This window comes from Choloepus didactylus, chromosome 19 (assembly GCF_015220235.1).
Source record: "Choloepus didactylus isolate mChoDid1 chromosome 19, mChoDid1.pri, whole genome shotgun sequence".
In the NCBI taxonomy this organism is placed as follows: Eukaryota; Metazoa; Chordata; class Mammalia; order Pilosa; family Megalonychidae; genus Choloepus; species Choloepus didactylus.
In genome coordinates this window covers 10363026-10385460 of record NC_051325.1, presented here as the reverse complement: position 1 = coordinate 10385460, position 22435 = coordinate 10363026, and the positions used below count along the sequence as shown (strand labels likewise).

At 48.5% G+C, this 22435-nt stretch overlaps 1 protein-coding gene across 1 annotated transcript; it reads right to left on the bottom strand.

Moving 5' to 3' along the window:
• Positions 1 to 6475: 6475 nt before the first annotated feature.
• On the bottom strand, positions 6476 to 10114 carry LOC119515527 (cystatin-C-like). The gene is made up of 3 exons (XM_037811566.1): positions 9805 to 10114; positions 7815 to 7928; positions 6476 to 6835 (listed from the first exon to the last, which is right to left on the bottom strand). The coding sequence occupies exons 1-3, from the start codon at positions 10042 to 10044 to the stop codon at positions 6752 to 6754; spliced, it is 438 nt and encodes a 145-aa protein (XP_037667494.1). The 5' UTR covers positions 10045 to 10114; the 3' UTR covers positions 6476 to 6751.
• Between the last annotated feature and the right edge of the window lie 12321 nt (positions 10115 to 22435).

The following is a 22435-nucleotide window of genomic DNA, read 5'->3' as shown; positions in this document are numbered from 1 at the left end:
CTCTGCAGTCCACCCCCCACTACCACCACCAGGGTCCAGAGTCACCCGACAGCCCAGCTCTGACTCCAGCAGCTGGCCCGACGGGAATAGGCCCTGCCCCTCCTGACCACTGACCACTTCATGGACTGGACAGGGTCTGCCTTCCCAGCCAAGCCATCTGCCAGCCCCGGGGCAGAGTCTTACCTTTGTAGAGCTGGAAGGAACTTTGGTGTCCATTTCCCAAAGGCAGGGACCAAGGCCCTAGGCAGAAGCCTGCAGCTTCTTGATGGGGTGCGGAGCCCAAACATGAAATGGTCATTGGGGTGACATCCATGGCTGTATCAGAGCTGAGGAGCCCACAAATTACACTTGCCTACTGTCCATAATCACCTGCTGTGTACTGAGCTGTTGGGCGTGTCAGGCTCTGAGGAAGCACCTGACACACTGCCACTGCCCCTGCTCAGAGGACTGGCCTAGGGTGACATGGCCAGTTTATGAGGAAGCTACAGCCCAGACCTGTCTGACCACTCACTCAACAGTGACTGCATAATTTAACAATCCATGCAAAGACAAGAGCCAAGCCCGCTGCATTCATTTTCTGTTGGCTACGTAACAAATTACCACAAACTTAGGGGCTTAACACCACACACATTTGCTATCTCATGGTGTCCAGGGATGACTAGCCAGGTCTTTGCTTGGGGTCTTGCAGGCTGCAATTCAGGTGTCAGCCGGGGCTTATGGGATAAGGCCCTACTGGGGAGGTTGTTGGGGCATTTGGTTTGTGGCAGCCTGTTGCACTGATGGCCTCCATTTCTTGCTGGCTGTTAGCTAGAAGCTGACCGCGGTGTCTTGCCACATGGGTCTCTCCTTAGGGCCACTCACAGCCAAGCAGCTGGCTTCATCAAAGTCAGTAAGACTGAACTGACGGCTTACCACCTTTGCCATATCTGAGTACTTAGAAGCAGGTCAGAGGTCTCACCCACACTCCAGGGGATGGGATTATCCAAGAGCATGGGGCCACCTTAGAGCTTCTGGCACAGCTGCCCTCTCTGTGATCCTGTGGCTTCCCAAAAGAAATGACAACACTGGGAGATGATCTGTGTCCTTTGGGAGGGATGACAGCAGAGGCCAGAGGCCCTGCAGCACTGCCCAGGGCATTCAGCCACTTGTCCAACATCTGTCCCAATGCCTTTGTTTCTGTTTAGAAATTGAAAAATGGTCCCTTTTTCCAAATGTCACATTTGGTTTAATCATGATAATTTGTTTTAATCGTAACTACGATGAGCCATCTCTTTTGGGTTGCAAACACAGTCATGTGGCCCTAAAGCCATGATTTACCTGCAGGGTTGCCCTCCCCTGGTGGGTCACAGACTTTGCAGAGGTCAGGAAGCAGCTCTACCCCAGCAGGCGGAAGCTCTCGACCACCAGCCTCTAACAGCGTCTGCTTGCTGGGGCTGCAGGGCAGCTCTAAGCCATCCTGCCGCCTGGCTCCACTTCTGGCCTGGCCAACTGGGCTATTTAAAGCTCTCTTAGTGGTTCCACAGTGCAGCAAGAGTGAGAACCACTGCAAAGGTGATTATGGATTTGTCAGATGAGAGTAGAACAGCAGGGAAGGATAAAGCCATACAGCTGACAGTCCCAGGCATGGGGAGTTTACCCAGCTCACCAGGGGATGCTGACTTGAGCCAGGGTGAGACGCAGTGGGCTAAAGGAAGGTGTTGGTTACACACCTGTCACCAAATCTCCAAGGGAACCCTCTTATGCCCACCCCCTTTATTCTAAGCACAGGGTGGGAGGTCTGTCTGTCCCTTGGCCCTTTTGTGCCGCTCTCTCTACATCTTCTGAAGCTACTCCCTCTCCTCCCAGCCGTCTCCTTTTAATCCTTGAAGGAGGCCTGGCTCTTGTCCAGTTTGCTTCAGGAGAGCTGCTGCTGCTTGTTTTTTTTTAATTCTTATTATTTTTTTTAATTAGAGAAGTTATGGGTTTATAGAAAAGTCATGCACAAAATAGAGAGTTCCCATATACCACCTTATTATTAACACCTTGCATTAGGGTGGTAAATTTGTTACAATTTATGAAAGAACATTTTTATGATTGTACTATTAACTTAGTCCATCATTTACAATAAGGTTCACTGTTTTGTTGTACAGTCCTACGGTTGTTTTTTTTTTTTTAATTTTTATTCTAGTAACATAGATACAAGCTAAAATTTCCCCTTTTAACCACATTCAAATATGTTAATTCAGTGCTGTTAATTATGTCCACGATGTTGTGCTACCATCACCATCATCTATTACCCAAACTTGAATTTTTCTTCCCTTTTGAATAAATTATTTATTTTAACATTTATTTCCTAGAACAGTTGTAGGTTTACAGAAAAATCATGCAGAAAGTACAGAGTTCCCAAATCCCCTCCCCCTCAAACACAACTTTCCCTATTATTAATATTTTGCACTAGCATGGAACACTTGTTACAATTGAATGAACATGATTATAATTATATTATTAACTAGAGTCCATAGTTTACGTTAGGGTTTGCTCTTTGTGATGTAGAGTTCTGTATGTTTTTTTTAAATTTTTATTGTGGTAACATACATACTACATAGAATTTCCCATTTTAACCACTTTCAAGGATACAATTTAGTGGTGTTAGTTTCACAATAGGTGTTGGTCTTTGACCCCTGCAGGAGTGCCTGGAAGGATGCAGATGTCTCCATCTGTCCCCATGAGTGGGAGACATCTGTGTGCACCTTCCCATGGTACCCGGTGGCGATGGGGTGGGAGGAGGTGAGACCGCAAGCTCTGGCCCTCAGGCCTGGCTCTGCCCTGACTGATCTTGTGATCTCCTGCTCAGAGACTCAATTTCCTCACCTGCACTTTCTTCTCAGAGTTACATGGGATCCAAATGACATTACACTTCACTCTGTCTCCCAAAAACGGTGAAGTGACATGTCGGTGACCAGCACTCTTGGCCTCTCGGTGAGGCAGCTCACTCTGAGTTATCATGTTACCTCAGGATGCCTGAGAACGACTCTTGGGCAGATAAGTGAAAAGACAAATGAAAAACCCAGCTCGAATCCTCCAACCGCTGCACTGTGGGCAGAGCCTGGAGCAAGACCCTTCCCCCAGGAAGACAAAAAATCGGCCATGGCGCTCGGGCTATACCACCTGCAAGAGCAGGTCACATAATGAGTGGCTTGACAATCCGAGGAGGTGCTGTGCAAGCCATTAGGATCTTCTCAGATCTGCCATTAGGAAAGTGTGACCCTGTGAGCCAGCCCTCTCCATGTTAGAGATACCAGAATTTCCAAATCTGCTGGGGTGATCCAGGCTGGGTAAGACACAGTTTGCGCTGATGGGCAGGTTTATTTTTCTTCTAGTAGAGAAAAATGGGCACACCTGGAAAAACACTCTATCCATTAAGATTGTCACATTCCCTCTGCTCTGACAATGTTCATCAAGAAATCTCAATCATTTTTCCTCTCATGCAGACTTTTCTACATGGAAAAACATGGACCAACCCAAGGACATGCATAGAACTGCTGTGTGTTTAGCAGCTATAATCCTTTGAGTAAATACCAAAACACAATAAGAAATGAATCTCCTTTGTCCTATTCCCTTAGGTTACATCTTCACTTGAGTGTGAATGCCACAGAGCTGGTCTGTCTGGGATGCCAACCCCACGAGTGGTTACTGAGTGATTGAAATGCAGCTGCGAGTGTAAAAATACATACACATTTCAAAGACTTAATACATGAAATGTGAGTGAAATATCTCACCAATTAATGCTTTTAAATAACTACATATTGAAATGATAATATTTGGGATACAGTGCATTAAAGAAAATGTAATTTATTTCACCACAACTATTCTAAAACTACAATCAACTTCCCATAGTTTCCTCTCTGCCACCTTGCACAAAGAAGATGGTCAATAAATATTTGTTCCAGGTTGTTGTGGTAAAATCATAATTTTTGGATTATGCTTTCCCAAATATATATATATTTTAAACCCAGTAATCCCTGCAGTGGGTTGAAGAATTTAGTTAAGTGGTGCAAGTGATGCAGCAGGAAGTTTCCTGGGAAAGCTAAGTGGCCCAGCCTCAAGCCAATGGAGAATTTTCCTTGGCACAGCTAGGTAAGTGATAATAGCTGCTTTAAATATCTTCTGGACTAAAATAGTCTCATCTACCCACAGGCCCCTGAGTTAGAACACTGGATTACTGGCTGATTACCTGGGTGCTGGGGTGCATCCAGGACCTTTTCTAAGAAAAGCCCTGGCCTGCCTCTGCCCCATCTCCTTCAGGGCTGGGGTGACCTCCCATCTGGGCTGCAGGAGCCCCGGTCCCAGGACCACTACCAGGTCCAAACCTCCCTGGTAGGTGGCCTTGTGAGCAGGGCTTCGCCTCTCTAACCCAGGGTCCTTTGGTCACGTGAAGTCTGCGGGGAGAGGGCTCAGCATCAAAGGGTGGTGGAGACAGAATGAAACGACGCAGGCGCCAGCGGCTGGCGGTACACCTGTCAGTCAGCCGGGGGCGGGGCGCCGGAAGGGAACGCCCCCCGCGCAGGCTCCCGGAGAGCGACAGACACCTGGGGCTCGGGCTGGCGGCAGTGGCTCTGCGGATTCCACTCGAGCTTCAGTGCTCATAGCAGGTGCAGCAGGGGCTTCCTCAGTGCTGTGCCGAGAGCAGGAGGCATCTGGGGGAACAACGTACCCGAACAGTACCAGCCCCTGAGAAAGTTGTCATCTCTCCAGAATAAAATAACTCTGAGAACATTGCAGGGCGGTGAGTGTGTGTGTGTGTGTGTGTGTGCTTTGCTGTCTTTTGTAAGGACTGCATCTTCCCTATTTTTGGGTGTTAAAATATTCACTGTTCTTTGGAACAATAGTGATACTACCAGATGATGTTCTTTTTCAAAATGTCGTCTCAGACATGCTGAGCCCTCTGTCTTGGGGTTTGCCCCTACGAAGCTTGTCACTGCAAAGGAGAGGCTAAACCTGCTTATAGCTGTTCCTAAGAGTCTCCCCCTCAGTGCCTCTTTGTTGCTCAGATGTGGCCCTCTCTCTTTCCCTAACTAAGCCACCTTGGCAGGTGATCTCACTGCCCTCCCCCCTACGCGGGACCTGACTCCCAGGGGTGTAAATCTCCCTGGCAATGCAGGATATGACTCCCGGGAATGAATCTGGACCTGGCATGGTGGGATTGAGAACATCTTCTTGACCAAAAGGGGGATGCGAAATGAAACGAAATAAAGCTTCAGTGGCTGAGAGATTTCAAAGGGAGTCAAGAGGTCACTCTGGTGGACATTCTTACACACTATATAGGTAACACTTTTTAGGTTTTATTGCACTGGAATAGCTAGAGGTAAATACCTGAAACTATCAAACTCCAACCCAGCAGCCTTGACTCGTGAAGATGATTGTATAACAATGGAGATTACAAGGGGTGACACTGTGACTGTGAAAGCCTTGTGAATCGCACTACCTTTATCCAGTGTATGGATGGATGAGTAGATAAATGGGTACAAAAACTAAATGACAAATAGGGTGGGATGATTTGGGTGTTCTTTTTTATTTTTATTTTTTATTCTGATTCTGATTCTTTCTGGTGTAAGGAAACTGTTCAAAAAATAGATTGGGGTGATGAATGCACAACTATGTGATGGTTCTCTGAACAGCTGTCTGTACACCATGGATGACTGTATGGTATGTGAATATATCTCAATAAAACTGAATTTAAAATTAAAAAAAAAAAGTTGTCTCAGAAAAAAAAAGCCCATTGTTTGCCAGTTCCACTATGCTGTTTTTTGTTTTTGTTTTTGCTTTTATGTTCTATATTCCATCTGTGAAGCTTTTGCAGGGGGAACTTTTTCTGAAGCTAGAGGGCTGGCAGGAGGGCCCTGGTGAAAACCCTCCTACAGGCAACTTCCCAACGTCCGGTGGGGCGCTGCTCTCAGCCTTTATTTTGCTCCTGACCTGGATTTGGATCTCTATTTTCCCTAATCAGTTGCACATACACATACACTTTAATGTCAGTCTTTGTCTCCTCATTGGGGCCTAAAGCCTTTTGTGGAAAGAAATAGACACAAACCACTAGTTTCTGGGGAACCAGATTAGGGTGAGTCTGGTCAACTTGGGCACCCTGAGGAACTCTATCTCCCCAAGTGCACCCCTGGGAACCAGCACTGGACTTCCTCATGGCCCAGACCCTTCCTCTCCATACAACTTCTCTTTCCGAATGTATCCAGTCCTCCATCCCTTCACTCCTTCCTCTATCACCAGAAGCCACTGAGGCTGGCCTGCAGAGCTCCAAGCCTGCTCTACTGTTTTACCAGCTCTGGATTCACGTCCCAGGCCACAGAGCAAGATGTCCCAGCCAGCTCTTGCCTTCTCAGCTGCCTTCTAGAAACCAGCGGGACAGGAAGCCCCTTCAAAAAGTAACGGCCGAAACCCTTCTTATGCCCCCCATCCAGAAGACAGAGAACAACTCAAGGAGTAGTTGATGCTACTTTTTTATTGAGTCAAGTAGGAGCAGGACCCTGCCCCCCGGGTCTGATACATTTGAAAGCAAGGAAAAGAAAACAACAAGGTTAGAGCCACTCGGATATTTTGAAACCACCTGGAGAAGTTTTTATTTTCCTCTCCAAGACTGTGGCATCTGTCGGGATGGGGCTTAGCAATTTAAGGGTGGAGGGAGCCGCAGATGCCCTATGGGGGACATTGCGCTTAATGGGTTGGGGAGGGGGGCTGGCGAGAAGAGGCCCAAGCCTCTCTAGGCCTCTCTGCAGCTGGACTTCGTTAGGGAGGTAGTGCCCAGCCAAGGAACAGTGTATATCTGGAAAGAGCAGTGGGTTTTCTGCAAAAGGGGGGAGAGAGGGACAGTCAGTGAGGGCTTTGGTTAAAAAGGAACATTCCCAGCCACCAGACATCAGAGTGCAGGGTGAAGAAAGACGGTGGTGGGACACACTCCCCACCCCGCACCCCAGTGGGAATTTGCACGGTCCTTTCCTCTCCCGCCTCCCTTCCCACTGGATGCATTCTGGTGACCACCTTCCTGCCCCCTGCAGGAATTTCACCTGGTCCAGCCCCTGTGCACCCAAGTGGCAGCATGTGCCAAGTCCAGGAGCCAGCATTTCCTCGGGGCTAGGGTGCCTCCCTGCCCCCGACTGCCCACTTTCTAAGCACCTGGGTCAGTACTAAGGAAGTTTCGGAGGAAGGAACCCAGGGGATGGAGGACTGGAGTCAGGACAGTTCCCCCAAAAGTGGAAGGGTGTGCAGCCCTTCCCCAGAGCCCTCTCAGGGACCACCCAAACCCACAGAGAGGAACTGATATGCAGTGAGCAGGGCCAAGTCAGAGGGTTTAGGCTGCCCATGGGCCCACAAAGACCCTCTAATCCAATGAGCATGGCTATGGGCTGTTGGCAATGTGGGCCAAGACTGGGATTAAGCAGCCCTTCCTGGAGGGGGCAATGGAGAGGCTTTGCTTGGTGGGGATGCAGTGTTTGGAAAAATAAAATAAAAAAAATAAAACCAAAAGAACAATCATGGTATAGGCACATTGGGATGTTTCATGTGCCTACGGCAATCATCCAGATTGCACTGGATTTTAAATAACAACAAAAAACAACCCTTTTTCTCTCTGCAGGAACCATCCCAAACAGCTGCTTCTTCCAGTTTAGCAGGCAACAACCCCAAAGCATGCAACGTTTCCCTAACAGTGCCCTAATTCAAAAGTTTATAATCCCCCCTTATAAATTCAAATTGATCCTACACAGAGGCACCCCCCCCCCATGAGTCTGCTACCCCCGCCCCTGTCCCCACCATCCCGCACGCACCTTACTGAGCTGCCCCGAGCCATGGAAGGGACAGGTGGCCAGGTTGGGCTGAGACTTAGTACATCTGGTCCGTCCGATCAGCACATCCAAGTAGTAGTTCACTCCGGCCACAACCTGTGCATGTCAAACAGCAGGATGTGCTTATGACAACAGCCCACATCAATTCTATACACACACAGATGGTTTATCGCTGATAGACTGAGAAGCTGGACCTGCATTTCCCCAGTGGCCTTCAGGCCAGCATTCTGGAGCTGCCACCCACAAAGTACACAAGCTACCCTCTTCCTGGGTCCTGGCATGGCTGGCTGCAGTCTCAGGCCCTCAGGCAGAACTTGTGACAGAGCAAGTCGAATGACTATGACAAGGTGCCTCATACAGCCACACAGAAGCAGAGAAACGGCAGGTGGAAATCAGGGCCTAAAAACCCATTAGCTGGCTTCAGGAACACAAGGCACAGTTCACAGGAGCCACAAGGGTATTGACAAATAAACAGTCTCAGGAGTGCTGGGCAAGGGCTAGGGCTCTAAGTGATGACTCTATGCCCCAGGCAAAGTCTCATTAAACTCTGTTAACTTGGCTGAGGAGGCAGGAACACTCCATCTGTTTTAGGAAGACCAGCATTTGATGGTTACATTTAAGCTCAATTACAGCTACTAGTGTATTTGCACAGGCAGAATTTCATTTCCTTCCATTTAACCCAGATTAATCTATTCCTTCATTGAATATTTGGGATGACAGGCTCAATGCACACAAACCTCTCCTTCTCCAGCTCTGGGTAACCACCCTCCTTATCTGACCAGAGGACTAAATAAACTGCAAGCTGGCAGGAAGGCTGGTCTTTTAGGGCCTGTTTTCTCCTACTGTTCTGAGAGTCTGAAATTAGGCAAAAGATTACCTCTTGAATGCTTATATTTCAAATATTATTTTTGATGGATATATTTCTAATGTGTCAGCCGCCTGCCTGTCAAACATATTTTAATCCTTTCCTCCTAACAGGGTCCTCCCCACCCCCACCCCAACCACAGCTACCACCAGGGAGACACACTTGGAGGAGTGGAAGCCCCAAGCACTGTCCCAGGAAACCAGTGAGTCACATAAACCCCTCTGGGGTCACTAAAACATCTGTAAACAGGCACAGGCCAGCGGGGACAGAGCCAGCCAGCTGCTGCAGGAAGAGATCGCACCCGGTCTTGGCTCATCTTCCGAATTTTCAAGAGAAGGTGGAAACCGACTCTAAACGCTAGCATCCAATATGTTTTCTTTGCTGTGTTGCTATGTACCGCTCTGCAAAGAGGATGGCTGAATTCTAGCCTCTCCTCAAGGACCAGCTCAAGTCCTAGAGCCCTTCCCTGACGCTGTCCACCCCCTTCTCCAGCTCCAGGTGACTGAGCTCCTTATCTGGCTAGAGGACGGCAAGCTGGCAGGGCAGGGGCGGGCGTCAATCTTCTCTAAGCTATTTTTGCAATTGTTTTGGAATTCTGAAGTTCCGTCAAAATAAAATGCTAAAAGGGAAAAGAAGGCTTAAAAAGATCATTTAGTGGCAGAGCTAGGAGGACGGCTAGGCGTTTTACCTTCTCCCATGGTCATTTAATTAATCGGTTCACAGTCACACCTACCCCATTCGAGGCGCGCGGAAACCCCGGCGCGGAGCCCAGGAGGGAGCGGCAGGCCGCGGACGGCGGCGCCAGCCAGGAAGAGGCGGAGCCGGGGCGGGGTTGGGACTTCAGCTCGGGTCACCGCCCTCCCAAAGGCAAATCTGACAGCGGGCGTAGGGCCCGGCGGCCAGCGCCCCAACAGAGAGCCGGGGGGCGCTCCGGCCCCGCGCTGGAGACCCTGCGACCCCACCCGGCCCCGCGCCGCCGAGCTGGACGCGTCCCCGGGAACCCAGGCTGTAGGCGCCGGGTGGGCCGCCGCTTCTGTTCCCGCCCGCTCCTCGGGTTGGGCCGGGGCTGGGGGGGTCGGGAGCCGGGGATGGCGGGGCCAGACGCACCTGCTTGCGGGCACGCACCACCTCAATCACGCGGCTGTGGTACTTGTCGTTGCTCGCCTTATTGTACTCGCTGAGGGCGAAGTCCAGCGCGCGCTGCACGCCCTCCTCGTTGACATCGGCGTCTGTGAGGCCGCCCAGCAGGCGCTGCGACCTGCCGGAGCTGTTGGCCTGTGCTCTCACGGTCACGGCCAGGGCCAGCGTGGCCAGCAGAAGCAGCGCGACGCGCACAGACGGAGCCATGGCTTGCTCAAACCCGGAGTCCGCTTGGCCCCAGAGGCTGCTTGGCCTCGCAAGCCGCGGCGCCTTTATGCTCCGCCCGGCCCGCCCCGCCCCTGCCCCGCCTCTTCCTGGGCGGCCCTTGGCCCCACACCTCCCGGGACCACCCTCCTGCCCAGCCCGGTGCCCCTCCTCCCCCACCCGCCCTTTTGCCGGTGCCCGGCCTTAGTGCAGTTTGCTAATGCTGCCCTTTTGCAAAACACCAGAAATGGATTGGCATTTATAAAGAGGGCTTATTTAGTTACAAAGACTGTAGTCTTAAGGCCATAAAGTGTCCAAGATAAGGTGTCAACAATCAGGTACCTTCACTGGAGGATGGCCAATGGCATCCGGAAAACCTCTGTTAGCTGAGAAGGCACATGGCTGGCATGTGTTCCAGTGTTGTGATTTCAAAATGTCTTTCTCCCAGGACGTTCTCTCTTAGCTGCAGCTCTTGTGCATTCTTCAAAGTGTCCCTCTTGGCTGTAGCAAGCTCGCTCCTTCTGTCTGAGCTTATATAGTGCTCTAGTAAACCAAACAAGGCCCACGCTGAATGGGTGGGACCACACCTCCATGGAAATTATCTAATCAGAGTTATCAGGTACAGTTGGGTGGGTCACATCTCCATGGACACAACTTAATCCAAAGGTTCCAACTTAATCAACACTAATATGTCTGCCCCTACAAGAATGCATTAAAGAACATGGCTTTTTCTGGGGGACATAATATATACGAACTGGTACAGTCCCCTCCTACCCGGCCTGGTGTCCCCCGTTCGCGGCCTGGTGTCTGTCCTCTGGAGCCCTGGCCGTCCCCTAATGCTGCCAAGCCTGGCTCGCCCTGTTCCTGCAGAAGGTGTCCCCTTCTTGGGGGTCTAGAATTGCTCTATGAACCCTGAACTCCTCTGAAAAAGGAAATGTAGCTGCCTCCACCTCAATCTCCTGGGGTCGTTCTGCCGTCCTAGCGTTAGGGGTGCTGTATTGACTTCTAGGAGTCCCCAGAGCAGGGTGCTATTTCACAGGCTGCGGGAGGCTCAGTCTGCACGAGGCCCAGTGTGTGCCCTGTTCTGGAGAAGTTTTATCAAACCCAAGCGAATTAACCTTTATTTGGGAAGAGGTCAACGGGTTCTCTTTTTCACAGGATGCTTTGATTCGTTTATATATTCAGTCAACAAACATTTCTTGGGCTTCTTCCTGGGCCAGGCAGTCTAGGACTTGGGTGAGGGAGATGGGAACTTGACCTTGTAGAGTGACACTGCCCAATTTTAGAGATATAAGGAACCCCATTAAAGAAAAAAGCAAAAAAGAAACAGGTGAAGGTAATTTTAATATGTTTTATTTAACCAAATATCCCAAATATCATTTCACCCGTACTAATGAGATAGTTTACATTCTTGTGTGTGTGTGTGTTCACTGTGTCTTTGGAATCCAGTGTGAACTTCAATAGTAGGTGTCAATTCAGACTGGCCCTGTGTCAAGTGCTCCACAGTGGTACGTGATTCCTTATTCAGATCAGGAAGTGAGAGGCCTCTGGTGGAAGTAAAATAGGGGTGATAGGCAAGGACGGGATGTCAGTAGACGCTGGTCAGGGAGACTTCTTTGGGGAGCCATTTAACTGTGGCCTCAAGGACAAGAAATCCTGCCAAGACCAGGGAGAGAGCTCTGGGCAGAGGAAAGAGCAGTGCAAAAGCCCTGAGGTGGGGCTGGAGGGTTTCCAGCAGGGAGGGTATGTGAGCTGAATCTCCAGCTGGCAGCCCTATAGTCAATCAGCTATGGGGGTGCAGAGACACCCCCGTTGGGTGAGGGGGGAACAGAACGGAGAGGAGAATGAAGGGAAGTAGCAGCCGAGGAAATGAACACCCAAGGTCCTGCTTCTTGCCTCAGGGAGTCAGATTACAAGTCCTGTTCCTCTGTCTTCTGCTTGGGAAACTTACCTGACTTAGAAAAAAAAATCAGCTTTAATGAGGTATAATCTACATAAAATTAAATGCCACCATTTTTTGTGTCCAGACTAAGGAATTTTAACCAGTTTATATAACAGCATTACGACTGCATCAAATCTAGAATGTTTCCCTTATCCCAGAAACCTTTCTTCCTCTCCTCTGCACTCACTCTTCTCGTGCGCCCCAGGCTCCAGGCGAGCCACCCATCAGTGCCCGTAGCCTTGTGTTGGCCTGTTCTGGAACTTCCCATAAATGGCGTTGTGCAGGGTGTGCCTGTCTGTGGCTGGTTGCTCCAGCCCAGCATTAGGGTTCTGAACTTCCTCCGTGGTGTGGCATCAGCCCAACTGTCGGTTCTCTCTCCCCCCAGGCAGAGGGGACGTGGTCAGCGGGGGACGTGGTCAGTGGGGACCATGCAGGCTTGGGCTCCGATATGGCCCCTGGAGAGGAGAGGCTGGAAGTTGCCCTGAACGGAAGGTTGACTTCTCTAACCTCTGCCTTCTGTCCTCACACAGCCCTGTGGCAGCTGACTCTATGGCGAAGGTGGCAGGCTTTGCCAGAAGCACGGGAGGCCTCTGTCCCTGGAGGAGGCTGGAAGGAATCTCTTGGGTCGGGTCCAGGGGACGGTCATCAGCAGCCCAGCTCCATTGCCTGCTGGGGTCTCGGGGCAGGGATGGGTGGGCTGCATCAGATGGAACATTATCGAGGATGAGTGTTAACATTAAGCATTAGGATATGAGGTCCAGTGACCCCACTGTGCATAGGGAACCCCTGAAGTCACGGCACCCCACGAGGTCTCTGGGGCATAACAGGGACGGCATTTGCTGCCTCACAGAGGAGTGGAAGTTTGTCCTGGTTAAAATGAAAAGGAGGAGATGGTATCAGAGCAGGGAAAGATACTTGGAGCAGCTGATTACCTGTGAAGGCTGGGCCTGGGCTCTTTCCCGTGGTTTCCCCACCCCATCCTGGCAGCTGGGGCTCCAGGAGGTTATGTTGTGGTGAGGGTCGGCTCAAATCTAAGGAGTGGTCATGTCATCTGTCATCAGGAATGAGGGGTGGGTCACCTACAGATGAGCACTTTGTGTGCGCCTGCGGAGGAGGGGGGTAGGGAGGGAGGCGACAGGCTTATGTGCATTGCAATCCTGCCTTAGGATGCCTGACAGATGAGGGCAGGGAAGGGGAGGGGGTCCTCTGATTAAGTGCATCTCCGGTCCGATAGAGAGATCTCAATGTGGGAGTTCAGAGAAGATGCGGAAGTACCCTCCAGCAAGCCATCCATGAATGAGCCTGAGCCAAGGGCCCCGGGGAAGATGGAAAAGAAAGGCGAGGGGATGAAGGGGTAGAGGGAGGAGGGGCATCGGGGCAGGAGGGAAAGGGGTCTGGTGGGTGGGAGGGATCCGATGCCCCAGGTGCAGCCTGCTGCTTGTGCTTATCCTAACAGCTCTCCTGCCTGGGAAAGACCAAGCTCCGCAAATGCTGGCTCTTGGAGATGCTGGATGGGTGATCCGAGCCAGTAGCCTCTGGGTTTGTTTACACAGAGCTAGAGTACTGTCACTTCCTCTGATTGTCCAGGTCCAAGTACATGGGGAGTTTCCAAGTCCTGTTCCTTGTACCACGGGGATACCCCAGAGAGCAGTGTCCCCAGAAGGTGGGGCTGCTGTGGACATCTCCTCCTTTTCACAGACCACGTGGGGACCTGCTTCCCCTGGGACCTCTTCCAGCTGCAGGCAGCCCAGGCACCTGTTGCCCATGGGGATGGTGCTGCCGGGTGGGCTGGGTGGGGAGGTGTCCTCACCTGTTACCTCAGCGCCCTCAGGTCCTTTGGGAGCAGAGCAGGCTGCTCACACCTCAGTTCTCAGGTGGCCCTTATGCCATGGGCCTTTCTCTTGAGCCGACGGTGCTCTAGGCGCTCACATGGGCTGCTTTCTTTTGCCCGTGTGGGAGCAGAGGTGCCGATGCCATCCCCTTCACCTTCACCACGTCAGCCACACCATGGTCTCGGCCTCAGCAGATGCTCTGCTGCCGGGTGTGCTCCACCTGGTGTGACGGCTCAGACACCATGTGCTTCCAGGTGAGACCACACATACCAAGGTGCTCAGACGGACACACACACGTGCACACACACATGCACACGTGCACACACATGTGCACCCATGCACACGCATGCTCAAGGCAGCACACTCTATAGGTCATGGCGTGGCCTCAATCTTCTCAAAAGTCTGAGAGACCCCCACCCTGATTGGCAGCTGGAAGGCTTGCTGGGGTGCATGAGGTGTAACCAGCCCTCAAGACCCAGAAAAGCTGAGATGAGGCCCTGGGGAATGGGGAGGGCAGGGTGGTACTTTGATGGAGGGCAGGGGTGGGGGTGGGTTGGCAGGAACATCAGACCAGATCATGGGCACTGGGGGTTCTAGTGGCTCCATTTTGCCTTTCAGCCCTTCTGCCCAAGCCCAGACTCCATTAATGGTAAGAAGTGGAGGTTAGGATGAGCCTGGAAGGCTGTTCCAGCTTTTTGGATGAGACTGGGCAGATGTTTTGCCTTCTTTGCATTTAATAAATCTGGAGAGGTGGACTACTTTGTAAGCTGGAAGTCAGGGAAAACATGGAAGAGAAAGGAGAGGACATTGTCACATGACAGAGGCAAAAGTACAAGCCAAGGAACCCCAAGGACTGCCAGCAGCCAACACCACAGTGCTACTACAGATTTCAGGGAGAAAGGATTGCTTTGCCAATGCCTTGATTTTGGACTTCTTCCAGCCTCAAAACTGTGAGCTAATAAATTCCGATCATTTAAGTTAACCCATTGTGTAGTGTTTATGATAACAGCTGGCAAACTAAGACAATGATCAAGCACACAGAATATCACCTAAAATGGCAAGTGGCCATTTCAGGTTGGCTAAGGTTTGAGATTCTAAACGTTTGGGTTTTGAGCCATGAAGACTCAGTGTCCATAACAGTAGCATAGACTAAGTGAGTAATGAGTTTCAGGGGCAACTCAGAATGGAAAACCGGGTGCCTCCCTTTTGGATGATATTCACGGATATTGCCATTGGCAAGGAATTCTCTGGGATCGAGCTCTGAATTCCTTTACACACCCCTTCCTGCCTTCTCCCCTTCTCTCCTAAGCCCACCAACTCAGGGTGATATGGAGCTATTTCTAGGCCAGGTGGCAATGTTGGTATTTCAGTGTTGGCATTTCAGGTTCCAGGGAGGATTAATGCATGTCACTGTGAAACTCATACTCACGGAACCTGTTGGCAGGCTCTGTGGGTAGAGGCCAAAGAGCACTCAATATCTGCGATTCAAAGGCCTTGCCCTGAATAGGTGGAAGACAATCCTCAAGAAGTTCCAGCTCAGTGTCCAACTTGTGAACAGCCCTCAATGCTTTGTATTATAAGTTATCATTTTTTAATTCTATTTTTCAGACTTTTTACTGTCATAGCACATACACAACTGAAAATTTCCCATTTTAACCACTTTCAAGTGTAGAATTCAGTAGTATTAATTACATTCACAGTATTGTGCTACCACCACCAACATCCATTACCCTAACTTTTCATCACCTCAAGCAGAAAGTCTTACTCATTAGGTAACCTGTACACTACTATCTGTCTGTATGATTTTGCTTCTTCTAGGTATTTCCTATAAGTGAGCTCATATGCCATTTGTCCTTTTGTCTGGAGTGTTTCACTTAACATGATGTCTTCAAGGTTCATCCGGGTTGTAACATGCATCAGAACATTTTCATGGCTGAATAATAGTCCATCGTGTATATACTCCATATTTTGTTTATCCATTCGTCTGCTGATGGACACTTGAATTGCTTCTGCCTTTTGGCTATTGGGAATAATGCAGCTATGAACCTTGGTGTGCAAATACCTGTTTGAATCCCTGCTTTCAGTTCTTTTGGATATATACCAAGAAGGGGGATCCCTACCATCTACTTTCACAAGCAAAACACCTGGTGTCCAAAGCACCCCATCCCGGTGGGAGAGACAGGCAGGGGGCTTCCGGGCCACAGGCGGGCAGCTGGTGTGTGCAGTTGGGTGCTCTGCCCATTTCTCTGGAACTCAGCCTGCAGAAACCCTCACCATGAGGAGAAAGGGTCGGCTCAGAGTCGGATTGCCCAATCCCTCTGGCATCAAAGTTCCCCTTCCAAGTCCATGGTCACTCTAAGACTTCCCTCCCGTGTTTGTGCAGTCCTAGGCTTTGGCTCCTTCAGCGAGCATGGCAGGGCAGGAGAATGCTCTTGTTTCCACCTGGGATAAATGTTAAAGCTGTCGCCCTGGATATCAGAGCTGGAAGTCAGAGGCCATTCAGGTGCCCCGGCTCCTCCACTCTCTCCTACCAGTCCTGGAGGAGCTGGATCCAGAAGCCGGCCAGTATCCCTGCTCTGCTCCAGTTTGCTTGGAACCATCACCGGGTATGAGCAAGGGCCCCAAGAGACTGTGGGAGGGGAAAGAAAGGGGGGCGGGAGAGATGGGAAGGACGGGGTACAGGCAGGTGGGGAGATGGGGGAGTGGGATGTTCCCTGGTGTTATTCTATAGAGATCATGGTTGTGGCATTTTATGAAGAATTCATGTATCAAAATCAGTGATTGTTAGAAAGAAATCAATTTATTGATTTTAATTAAATGATAATACATGTTTAGTGCTTATGATTGTCTACATAGACGCAAGCATTGCAGAAATGGCAATTATTGTTATCCTTATTGACAGTAATAGTTGCATCTGCATAATCAAGTCAATACATGCACAGGTGCCTCCCAGGCCTGCCTGACCTCTGACCTCTGGCCAAACCTGTCCATGGAAAGTCCTGGACTCCCAAGAATGAGAGTTATTGCTGTAAACATCGGCCAGTTTCTGCTTTTTGGTTCTAAAAGTGAATTGTGGTTGATCCAGATAGTTCTCTGTGTTGACACACTCCATCCATCCATCCAGATGGAAACACTGAACCACATGGGGAAATAAGACGCAACGCCAGCATTTAAATGTTTGGAGCAGCTTGTAGCAAAATTAGCATTTTCCCCTGATATTTTATTAGGAAAAAATTTCGAACACATGTCAAACTTGGAAGAATTGTATAGCAAAACGTATATTATATAATACTTATCAGCCTGTCTGTCCATCTCTCTAGCCATTCATCGCTCCATTTTTTTTTTTTTTGATGCATTTCAAAGTAAAGTGCAGACCTCAGTACACTCCCCATAGACTCTTGAACATGCATATCATTAACTGGAGCCCAATTTTGAGCTACAATTTTTTCATTTGTTGTAAAATTTGCCTATGGTGAAAGGTATAAGCCTTAAATGTACATTTTTGACAAATGCATACACCCTTGGTCACCCAAATCCCTATGACACATTGAACCTAACCATGACCCCAGAAAGTTCCCTCATGCTCCTTCCAGGTCCATTTGTGTCCTGTCCTCTGAGATGTGACCACTGTAACGTTGCCCCTGCCCCGCACAATAGTTCAGTTTTGTCTTTTCTAGAAATTCATGTGAATGGAATTTGACAGTATGTAGAGCTTTAGGTCTCACATTTCCCACTCAGCATGATGTTTTTGAGGTTCATCCATGTTGTTTAAAGTTGTATTTTTATAAATCAGTTGCCACAAGTGAAGTCTAGTGAGCATCCTTAAGGGATCTCAGGCCCAGCATTTCAAAGAAGAATTTGTCCTGAAGAGGTCACCTCTTGAACTCTTTCTTTTCTTTTCTTTTTTTTTTAATGAACTCTTGATTACTTGGATTGTTTTCCTGCTGCTTCTCCTCTTTTCTTCTTTTTAACCTGGTACTCCCTTCCCCTCCCCTTCCCTCCTCTTTCTTTCCCTCCCTCCCTCTTTCTTACTTTCATCTTTCTATCTTTCTTACCTCCCCTAATACTCAACATTTTACCTTTGCCAGGTAAGTTTGGATGGAAAGGAATTAAAAGGGTTTTGTGGGACCAGAAAATGGAGATTTCCTGTAGCGGGTGTTATCCACTCTGTAAGCTCAGCTATTCAAAAGCTGGCTTTAATTTGAACGTTTTGGTTTGTTTTTTTTGTTTGTTTGTTTTTAACGTGTTGGTGTCTCTGACCTGCTGAAGGGTAGGTTGGCACCAAGACACTTATGACCTCATTAGGCTCCTGTGATATTTTCAGCTTCTGGCAGGCGAGAAGCGTCTGGGGCTATGGTCTGAGCAGAACAGAGAGGCAGAAGGGCTCCACTTGCCCTCAGCTAAACAACCACATACTAAAGACGATGTTTTATTTTTCATTCAAACTTATTTTTTAAAGATCCTATAGCTGTTATAAAAATACCAAGCGAGCTCTTTGGACAGGCAGACTCCACTTCTAGCCCACTCAGAGGGGAAAACAACAGCTACACACCCCAAGGACTGAATCAGGGTGAACACTTTATCATACCAGGCAAATAAGCAAACAAACAAAAAGCCTTATGCAAATACATTTATGTTGCTTGGAATTTTAGGGTTTATATTCTGGACTTACTCATAGGAGGGTGGCAAAGTTATATTTATAGGGAAAATTTAAAAGCTATTCATTATTTCCTCCCCATCCCCCCACCCCTTTTTCTTTCTCTTGCTTTCTCTTCTAACGCTAATTTTAATTTCACTCCAGGCAGAATCGAGAAGGGGGAAGAAGACACTATCATCAATGAGACAAAACCTGATTTTAAAAGACAAACAGCAGATTTTTCCAATTCTCCCCCACCCATATTTGAAAATGAAAGTTCATCTCTTTTATTTCTGATCATTATTTCTGATTAAATTACTACTCTGTGTTCATTATTAAAACAAGTAAGAAAATAAAGAACATTATAAAGGAGACAAATTACAAGTGTGCGTGTTTGTGTGTTGGTAAAAAATATTAGACCAGATATGCATTATGGGAATTTTTTGAGCAGTTTACAATTCACGAACCAGGTAGCATCCAAATCATACCTGGAAAGGAGCTCTCCACCAAGGGGGAGGAAAGGGGCAACCTCTATAATACAAACACAGAAGAAAGCAAGGAGACGTTGATAGGCTGGCTGGCATTAAGTTTCCATTTTACATGAGGGGATTTCACAAAGCGGGGAGCAGATGTATATTTAATTGTATGGCATGCTTATTCATTCTGATAAGCTATCTCTACTGGACTGAAACTGGTTTATCTGCGGTTCTGTAGGATGCATTCCATTGTTCCAGTTTCTAGAAAAGCCCCTGCAAGTCAATTGTTCTTGTCTTCTGGGAAATCCTTCCTTGGAAAGGGGATCCTCCTGGGGACGCCCCATGCAGGCAGCCATTTTATTTTACTTACTAGTGTACATATTTGTGGCATGTACCTGTGCATGCACACACATGTAAGTAAGTGTATCTGTGAGTTTTTAACACCACACTGAGATCGTGGATGATTATAATTTGCTGCTGGTGTTTTTCGCTGTCATTACCTTACGAACATCTTCATGATGTTAAACTGTCTTTGAAAGTTCTGCTCTTGCTGTATATTCTGGTTATTCCATAGTTTAACTTTTCCTCTAATGCTAGATTTTTAGACTTTTCCACTTTTATTTTCTATGATGACTAATACCGCGATACACGTTATTATAGGAAAAAATCTTGGTACATATTTTAGATTACTTTCTTCCTAGAATTGACACTGTTGGATCAGAGACTCCAAAGATTGTTTTTTTTCTTAAAGTTGCCTGATTCAGATTGCCAAATTGTTGTCCAGCATGATAACATCTGACTCAGTTGTGTCCAAGCAGCAAAGCGAAAGTTCCAGTGGCCAAAACAGAATTTTGTGCTTCATTTTACTGGGGAACATTTGTGAGGGTCACTGTGCTCTACGTGGTGGGAACGTTGGGCCTGGGACCATCAGTGACACTCCCAAATGGTGACCACAGCAACCTGTTATCCCTGAACCACACCACGATGGAGCCTCCTTGCCTTATTTATCCTCCATAAAAGAAATGACTGATTCCCTGTCTACACTATTCACTCATTCCTTCAGTAAATATTTTTTGAATACCCATAAATGTCAAGATACTGACTTTAAAGATGAAAAAGCTCAGTTCCCTCTCTAGAAGTCCTGGATCTAAGGAGGAGAAGGACCTATAAGCAGATATTTCAACACAGTGTGATGCAAGCCATCACGGAATTCTAGAAGGTACAATGTTAAGTGCTCTAGATTTTACCAGGAGCGTCTCCCCAAGGTGCTTCTCCAACTATCTGGAGAGGGCAGTGTAATCTTGATTCATCTGTCACATCATTTTTTTTTTGCTTTTCCAGAAATGAGGAATTTCCTCTATTTCCTCCTTTGGAGATCTCATTGAGTCTCACAGCTTTAAAATACCAGCTCTACACCAACAAGTTTCAATGCGTGTCTCCAGCATGACATCTGATGGTCTGCTGGCATCTCCACTTGCCCCAACCTGCACTCTGGACCCACCCCCTCTGCCTCCTTCTTTCACAGCTTTCCTCACTTCAGCATTGGCCATTCCATATCTCCGGTTACTCAGGCCAAAAACTTTGGAGTCACCCTTCATTCCTCTCCTCTTCTACATCCCATACGAGGCTCTCAGGGAATCCTGATGCCTCAACCTTCAAAATAGATCTGGGAATTGTTTACTTCCCACTGCTTCCGCTGCTACCCTGGTGCAGTCTGCCATCATCTCCCTCTTGGTTTGTTTCAATTTGCTGCTGATATGATTCCCGGCTTCCCTCCTGCCCCTCTGCACCCCAAGCTCAACTTAAATGAAATCATGCCATGCTTCTTCCCAAACTCTCTAGACCCAGTGTGGCTATTGAGCACTGAAATGTGGCTATGTGGCTGGGGAACAGAATTAGCATTCCATTGAATTTTAATTAATGTAAATTAAAATAGCCACCTGAGGCCTGTGGCTGCTCTACTGGACAGCCGCCCATCTTACTCTGAGTAAAAGCCAAAGAACTTCCCTTGGCCCATAGAATTCTGGAATCTGCCCCCCATACTCTGACCCCCTCTCTTAAGACTCTCCCCTTTGATCCCTGCCCCAGCCACACCTCCTCCTTGCTGCAAAGCACACTCCTGCCTCAGGGCCTTCCTCTAGTTCCTCCTTCTAGAATGGTCTTTACCCTTATAGATCTATGGCTTTCTCCCTCATCTCCTTCTGCTTTTGTTCAAAGTTCAGCTTCCTGTTGAGATCTCCTCTGATCTTCTATGTAACCCTTCCTTTCCACCTTCTCACCCTTCTTCTCTGATTTATTTTTCTCTTTTGCACCTTCTGATCTGTTATATATGTATTTCTCTTGTCTTCTCTCTCTACCCACTAGAGAGTAAGTTATATATTTTTGTCTGTTATTTTCACTGGTATGCCTGGTGTCTACGCCACTGCCTGGAACATAGCGTACGCTGGGCAGACATTTGCTGAATGAACGAATGGACTAGTTGGTCTAATCATCTTATGCTTTTGTTGTTGTTTGTGAGAAAATGGTGTTAACATTTCCTCTTGTCACAGCTTAAGGCTTACAGAATTGGAGTTATTTCTTTCAGTAAGATAGGAAAGGAAGAATCCCCAAAGGATTCTTGGAGACAAAGAAATAAAATTGGAAACATTATACTTTACTACTCATTTTGGTTGCCTCAGCGATTGTGGGATCAGGTTTATATGAAGAAGGTAAAAAGGAGGTTAAAGAAATTACCTAGCTTTCCAGACTCGGTCGTCCGATAGCAGCTCGTTCTGGGTTCCCCTTCCCCTTCCCTTTCCCTTTTCCCAGCCCCGATCCTCCCTCCCTCCTTCCCTCCTGTCCACCTCCCCTTTCTGTACCTGCTGCTGCGGGTCAAGGCCACCTTCCGGGCCAGGCGCACTATGGTGCGTGGCCCGGGGGCCCGGTATATGACCCGCCGTCCTGTTGCCCCTAGCTCTCCCCGCCCCATGTGGCTGTGGGGCCACGGCGGCACTGCTCACTATGGCCAGAAAGCAGTTAGCAGGAAACCTGCAGTTTGGCTGGAATCACTCGCTTCACAAAAGGAAAAGACTCCCCCCAGTGACGAGGTCCTTAGTGTACTACCTGAAGAGTCGGGAAGTCAGGCTACAGCTAATCCCAGTCTCCTGAAGGAGAGAGAGTTTCACCTTGGGACCCTTAATAAAGTGTTTGCATCTCAGTGGCTGAATCATAGGCAAGTGGTGTGTGGCACAACATGCAACACGTTATTTGTAGTAGATGTGCAGACAAGCCAGATCACCAAGATCCCCATTCTGAAAGACCGGGATCCTGGAGAGGTGATGACCCAACAGGGCTGTGGTATCCATGCCATCGAGCTGAATCCCTCCAGAACACTGCTAGCTACTGGAGGAGACAACCCCAACAGTCTTGCCATCTACCGTTTGCCTATGCTAGATCCTGTATGCGTGGGAGATGAGGGACACAAGGACTGGATCTTTTCCATTGCATGGATCAGCAACAATATGGCGGT